This window comes from Oncorhynchus mykiss, chromosome 20 (genome assembly GCF_013265735.2).
Source record: "Oncorhynchus mykiss isolate Arlee chromosome 20, USDA_OmykA_1.1, whole genome shotgun sequence".
Lineage (NCBI taxonomy): Eukaryota > Metazoa > Chordata > Actinopteri > Salmoniformes > Salmonidae > Oncorhynchus > Oncorhynchus mykiss.
The window spans coordinates 33,125,782-33,133,074 of NC_048584.1; the positions used below are offsets into that span (position 1 = coordinate 33,125,782).

The 7,293-nt window shown below is 47.1% G+C and overlaps 1 protein-coding gene across 1 annotated transcript in view; it reads left to right on the forward strand.

Moving 5' to 3' along the window:
• LOC110499532 (heparanase 2) overlaps nucleotides 1-7,044 on the forward strand; it is a gene marked incomplete at its 5' end in the record, with an annotated part of 69,791 nt that extends 62,747 nt beyond the window's left edge. The window contains one exon of the mRNA XM_036956206.1: nucleotides 5,733-7,044. Within this exon, the coding sequence (XP_036812101.1) occupies nucleotides 5,733-5,895 (163 nt within the window). The remainder of the gene's footprint in view (nucleotides 1-5,732) is intronic.
• Nucleotides 7,045-7,293: the final 249 nt, after the last annotated feature.

The window sequence follows — 7,293 nt, forward strand, 5'->3', positions numbered from 1 at the left end:
TAGAAGCTGTTTAGAAGCGTTTTGGACCTAGACTCCGGTACCGCTTGCAGTGCGATATCAGAGAGAACAGTCTATGACTAAGGTGGCTGGAGTCGTTGACCATTTTTAGGGCCTTCCTCTGCCACCGCCTGGTATAGAGGTCCTGAATGGCAGGAAACTTGGCCCCAGTGATGTACTGGGCCGTTCGCACCACCCTCTGTACTGCCTTGAGGTCGGAGGCCGAGCAGTTGCCATACCAGGCAGTGATGCTCTCGATGGTGCAGCTGTAGAACCTTTTGAGGATCTGAGGACCCATGCCAAGTCTTTTCAGTCTCCTGATAGGGAGTAGGTTTTGTTATGCCCTCATCATGACTGTCTTGGTGTGCTTGAACCATGTTAGTTTTTTGGTGATGTGGACACCAAGGAACTTGAAGCTCTCAACCTGCTCCACTGCAGCCCCGTCGATGAGAATGGGGGCGTGCTCGGTCCTCTTTTTCATGTAGTCCACAATCATCTCCTTTGTCTTGATCACGTTGAGGGAGAGGTTGTTATCCTGGCATCACACTGCCAGGTCTCTGACCTCCTCCCTATAGGCTGTCTTGTCATTGTCGGTGATCAGGCCTACCACTGTTGTGTCATCGGCAAACTTAATGATGGTTTTGGAGTCGTGCCTGGCCGTGCAGTCATGAGTGAACAGGGAATACAGGAGGGGACTGACCTCGCTCCCCTGAGGGGCCCGTGTTGAAGATCAGCGTGGCGGATGTGTTGTTATCTACCCTTACCACCTGGGGGCGGCCCGTCAGGAAGTCCAGGATCCAGTTGCAGAGGGAGGAGTTTAGTCCCAGGGTCCTTAGCTTATTGATGAGCTTTGATGGCACTATGGTGTTGAACCCTGAGCTGTAGTCAATGAATATCATTCTCACATAGGTATTCCTTTTGTCCATTTGGGAAAAGGGCAGTGTGGAGTGCAATAGAGATTGCATCATCTGTGGATCTGTTGGGTGGTTGCAGTTTGGAGTGGGTCTAGGGCTTCTGGGAAAATGGTGTTGATGTGAGCCATGACCAGCCTTTCATATCACTTCATGGCTACAAACGTGAGTGCTTCGAGTTGGTAGTCATTTAGTGTTTTTGGGCACAGGCACTGTGGTGGTCTGCTTAAAACATGTTGTTATTACAGACGCGGACAGGGAGAGGATGGAAATGTCAGTGAAGACACTTGCCAGTTGGTTAGCGCATGCTCGCAGTACACGTCCTGGTAATCTGTCTGGCCGTGCATTCTTGTGAATGTTAACCTGTTTAAAGTTCTTACTCACATCGACTGCGGAGAGCGTGATCACACTGTCGTCCAGAATAGCTGGTGCTCTCTTGCATGTTTCAGTGTTATTTGCCTCGAAGCGAGCACATAAGTCATTTAGCTCGTCTGGAGGCTAGTGTCACTCGGCAGCTCTTGGCTGCACTTCCCTTTGTAGTCTGTAATGGTTTGCAAGCCTTGCCACATCTGACGACGTCAGAGCCGGTGTAGTGCGATTTGATCTTAGTCCTGTATTGATGCTTTGCCTGTTTGATGGTCCCTTGGAGGGCATAGTGGGATTTCTTCTAAGCTTCCGGGTTAGAGTCCCGCTCCTTGAAAGTGGAAGCTTTAGACTTTAGCTCAGTGCGGATGTTGGATAAAATCCATTGCTTCTTGATGGGGTATGTATATATGGTCACTGTGGGGATGACGTCATCAATGCACTTACACTGTATTGATGAAGCCAATGACTGATGTGGTGTACTCCTCAATGCCATCAGAGAAATCCGTAACATATTCCCGTCTGTGCTAGCAAAACAGTCCTGGAGCTTAGCATCTTAGCCCCTTGTCTTACCATGGAGAATAAGAACACCTCCTCCCAGCTGCCCACTGCACTGAAGATAGGAAAAACTGTCACCACCGATAAATCCACTATAATTGCGAATTTCAATAAGCATTTTTCTACGAATGGCCATGCTTTCCACCTGCCTACCCCTACCCCTGTCAACAGCACTGCACCCCCCACAGCAACTCGCCCAAGCCTTCCCCATTCCTCCTTCTCCCAAATCCAGTCAGCTGATGTTCTGAAAGAGCTGCAAAATCTGGACCCCTACAAATCAGCCGGGCTACACAATCTGGAACCTTTCTTTCTAAAATTATCTGCTGAAATTGTTGCCACCCATATTACTAGCCTGTTCAACCTCTCTTTTGTGTTGTCTGAGATTCCCAAAGATTGGAGATCAGCTGCGGTCACCCCACTCTTCATAGGGGGAGACACTCTTCACCGAAACTGCTACAGACCTATATCTATCCTACCCTGCCTTTCTAAGGTCTTCGAAAGCCAAGTCAACAAACAGATTACTGACCATTTCGAATCCCACCATACCTTCTCCGCTATGCAATCTGGTTTCAGAGCTGGTCATGGATGCACCTCAGCCACGCTCAACGTCCTAAACGATATCTTAACCGCCATCGATAAGAAACAATACTGTGCAGCCGTATTCATTGACCTGGCCAAGGCTTTCGACTTTGTCAATCACCACATCCTCATCGGCAGACTTGATATCCTTGGTTTCTCAAATGATTGCCTCGCCTGGTTCACCAACTACTGTGTGTGTCAAATCGGAGGGCCTGTTGTCCGGGCCTCTGGCAGTCTCTATGGGGGTGCCACAGGGTTCAATTCTTGGACCGACTCTCTTCTCTGTATACATCAATGATGTCGCTCTTGCTGCTGGTGAGTCTCTGATCCACCTCTACGCAGACGACACCATTCTGTATATTTCTGGCCCGTCTTTGGACACTGTGTTAACAACCCTCCAGGCGAGGTTCAATGCCATACAACTCTCCTTCCGTGGCCTCCAATTGCTCTTGAATACAAGTAAAACTAAATGCATGCTTTTCAACCGATCGCTGCCTGCACCTGCCCGCCCGTCCAGCATCACGGTTCTGACTTAGAATATGTGGACAACTACAAATACCTAGATGTCTGGTTAGACTGTAAACTCTCCTTCCAGACTCAAATCAAACATCTCCAATCCAAAGTTAAATCTAGAATTGGCTTCCTATTTCGCAACAAAGCATCCTTCACTCATGCTGCCAAACATACCCTTGTAAAACTGACCATCCTACCGATCCTCGACTTCGGCGATTTACAAAATAGCCTCCAATACCCTACTCAATAAATTGGATGCAGTCTATCACAGTGCCATCCTTTTTGTCACCAAAGCCTCATATACTACCCACCACTGCGACCTGTACGCTTTTGTTGGCTGGCCCTCGCTTCATACTCATCGCCAAACCCACTGGCTCCAGGTCATCTACAAGACCCTGCTAGGTAAAGTCCCCCCTTATCTCAGCTCGCTGGTCACCATAGCAGCACATGCCTGTAGCAAGCGCTCCAGCAGGTGTATCTCTCTGGTCACCCCCAAAACCAATTCTTCCTTTTGCCACCTCTCCTTCAAGTTCTCTGCTGCCAATGACTGTAACGAACTACAAAAATCTCTGAAACTGGAAACACTTATCTCCCTCACTAGCTTTAAGCACCAGCTGTCAGAACAGCTCACAGATTACTGCACCTGTACATAGCCCATCTATAATTTAGCCCAAACAACTACCTCTTTCCCTACTGTATTTATTTATTTTGCTCATTTGCACCCCATTATTTATATCTCTACTTTGCACATTCTTCCACTGCAAATCAACCATTCCAGTGTTTTACTTGCTATATTGTATTTACTTCGCCACCATGGCCTTTTTTTGCCTTTACCTCCCTTATCTCACCTCACTTGCGCATATTGTATATAGACTTTTTTCTACTGTATTATTGACTGTATGTTAGTTTTACTCCATGTGTAACTCTGTGTTGTTGTATGTGTTGAACTGCTTTGCTTTATCTTGGCCAGGTCGCAATTGTAAATGAGAACTTGTTCTTAACTTGCCTACCTGGTTAAATAAAGGTGAAATATATATATATTTTTTTAATGACCAGACGCCGATGTTCTATCCCGCCAGTACATCGTATAACCGGCCAGCTGTATGTTGATAGTGTCTTCGTTCAGCCACGACTCCGTGGAGCATAAGATATTACAGTTTATAATGTAATTTTCTGCGTAGGTCATCGATTTTATTCTCCAAAGATTGCACGTTTGCTGGAGTGAAGTGGGGGTTTATTCAATGGCCTACAAATTCTCAGAAGGCAGCCCACCCTTTGGCCCCTTTTTCTCCGCCTCCTCTTCACACCAATCATGGGGATCTTGGCCTGTTCCCGAGATAGTAGTATATCATTCGCGTCGGGCTCGTCAGACTCGTTAAAGGAAAACAAGGATTCTGGCAGTCCGTGGTGAGTAATCGCAGTCCTGATGACCAGAAGTTATTTTCGGTCATAAGAGACGTCAACATTATGTACAAAATAAGTTAAAAAACAAGTTACAAACAACGCAAGTAAACAAACAAACAAACAGAATCGGTTGGAGACACGTAAAACATCAGCCTTCTTCTCCGGCACACCTGTTAATTGACATGCATTCCAGGCGACTACTACCTCATGAAGCTGGTTGAGAGAATGTCAAGAGTGTGCAAAGCTGTCATCAAGTCAAAGGGTGGCTACTTTGAAGAAATAATTTGATTCCATATGTGTATCTCATAGTTTTTTGGCTACAACATGATTCTATAATTATATCATAGTTTTGATGTTTTCACTACTATTCTACTATGTTGAAAATAGTACAAATAAAGAAAAACCCTTTGTCAGGCCTGTGCGTACTCATGGTGAAGTCAGGTGCAGGAGAGCAGAGAATTGTGAACAGGAGCACACTTTATTACGACAGGAGAAAGATTACAGACGAACGTGTCAAAAACCTCCAGCCAACAAGGCAACATGTATAGCGGGCACAAATGTCACACAACATAAATGTATAGCAATACAAATAACAAACACATAGCCTAGTGCGTACAACACGTAACACACAAACAATTTCACACAAAGACATGAGGGGGAACAGAGGAATAAATACATGTAGTGTGATTGGGGAATGTAAACCAGGTGTGAATGGAACAAGACAAAACAAATGGATAATCGAAGAATGGAGCGGCGATGGCTAGAAAGCCGGTGACGTCAGAACAAGGAGAGGGGCCGACTTCGGCGGAAGTCGTGACACCCTTGAACGAATAGGTGTGTCCAAGTATTTGACTGGTCCTGTATATACGTCTCTGAGTCTTGCTTTTTTCCCCTGAGAAATTGTTACAAAATTGCCCTTTAATCTTTATAACCGTGTTAAACATTTGTGTTATTTCGTAGGGCTATTTATTTTATCCAGTGTAATCCCCACTTCCAAAGGGTTGAAACTACTCAGTGCACTCTGAGGCAGACTTTAATGAGTTTGTGATCAGTTCCTTGTCAGTTAGTTGTATTAGACTAGGAATCCACCCATGATAGTGCAGATCAATTCATGATTTGCCTGGAATTGAGAGAAAATAAACCACAACCTAGCCACTCTTCCATCTAGTTAAGAGGGATCACATCTGTCACAAAACCACCTGTCAGGACGGTGCCATTATGTAACTTTACCTCCCCCTAGTGTTCAGATGACTGTACATGTAGCCTCAGAAGGACTGCTGCTCCACCACTCCAGCTTTTCTCCCACACTTCCCTCTCTCGCCCTCTCTCAACTATCCTTCTCCTCTCTTCTATCTTTCATTCCACTCTCTTCATCTCTCCAACTCCACTCTCTCCTGTCTCCCCCAGGTCAGTCCAGTTGAACGGAGAAAGGTTGTTGATGGTGGACAACGAGACGTTCCCGGAATTGAAGCCTCAGACGCTGCGGGCAGGGAGGACGATAGCCATGCCCCCTATGACCATCGGCTTCTATGTCATCAAGAACATCAACGCTTATGCCTGCCGCAGATAATCCTCAGCATACTCCTCCTCACCCTTTACCCCTTACCCTTCACCTCCACACTCCTTACCCCTCACCCTCACCCTTCACCCCCACACTCCTTACCACTCACCACTCACCCCTCACCCACACACTCCTTACCCCTCACCCTCACCCTTCACCCCCATACTCCTCACCACTCACCCTTCAGCCTTCACCCCAACTCCTTACCACTCACCCCTCACCCCCACACTCCTTACCCCTCACCCTCACCCTTCACCCTCATACTCCTCACCACTCACCCTTCAGCCCTCACCCCAACTCCTTACCACTCATCCCTCATCCCCACACTCCTTACCACTCACCACTCACCCCTCACCCCCACACTCCTTACCACTCACCCCTCACCCTTCAGCCCTCACTCCAACTCCTTACCAATCACCCCTCACCCTTCACCCCCAACTCCTTACCACTCACCCCTCACCCCCACACTCCTTACCCTCACCCTTCACCATTTACCTCCACACTCCTCACCTTTTCCCCCCTACACTCCTCACCTCACACCCTAGCCATCACCCCTTACCCCCTCCTTCTCACCCCTCATTCTTTTGGTTCTTTATCACTAGTCCCTAGTCCCTGGTCTGACTCAGAAAGGCTTGCCCTTTGTCCCAGACAAGGGTTGCACTGAATACCTTTCAATAGCTCTTTACACCGTCTCCCCATGTGCTACAAGACGGACAGGGATGATTCTACTATTGGGATTTTGTATCGTTTTGTAAAAAGGTTATTGAGTTTTGTTATGACAGAACTGCTATTTCAGAAGGTTGTATCATCCTCCATTTCCAACTAGAATTGTTTTCCATGTCTTTGATCATCAGATCCACTAACAGACACTCCGATTTCTATCTGCCAACAACTCTTATTGTTTCCCCTGCAAACTCCTCTCAACTCTTTGTTGTTGATACTCTGAAGCTCCTGGCAGACGGAGAGACAGAAAGAAGAGAAAACCTGAAGAAAACAAAACCAGTCAACCCCAGGACGTGTGTCAGCCCCAGCAGCCATGTCTGCTGTCTGACTGAATCATCACTGGGTGTGGTGTGGTGTGATATGGTGTGGTGTGGTGAGGTATGGTGTGGTATGGTGTGGTAGGGTGAGGTATGGTGTGGTATGGTGTGGTGTGGTATGGTGTGGAGTGGTATAGTATGGTGTGGTGTGGTATGGTGTGGTATGGTGAGGTATGGTGTGGTATGGTGTGGTTTGGTGTGGTATGGTGTGGTGTGGTATGGTGTTGTATGGTGAGGTATGGTGTGGTAGGGTGAGGTATGGTGTGGTGTGGTATGGTATGGTGTGATATGGTCTGGTATGGTGTGGTATGGTATGGTGAGGTATGTGGGGTATGGTATGGTGTGGTATGGTGAGGTATGGTATGGT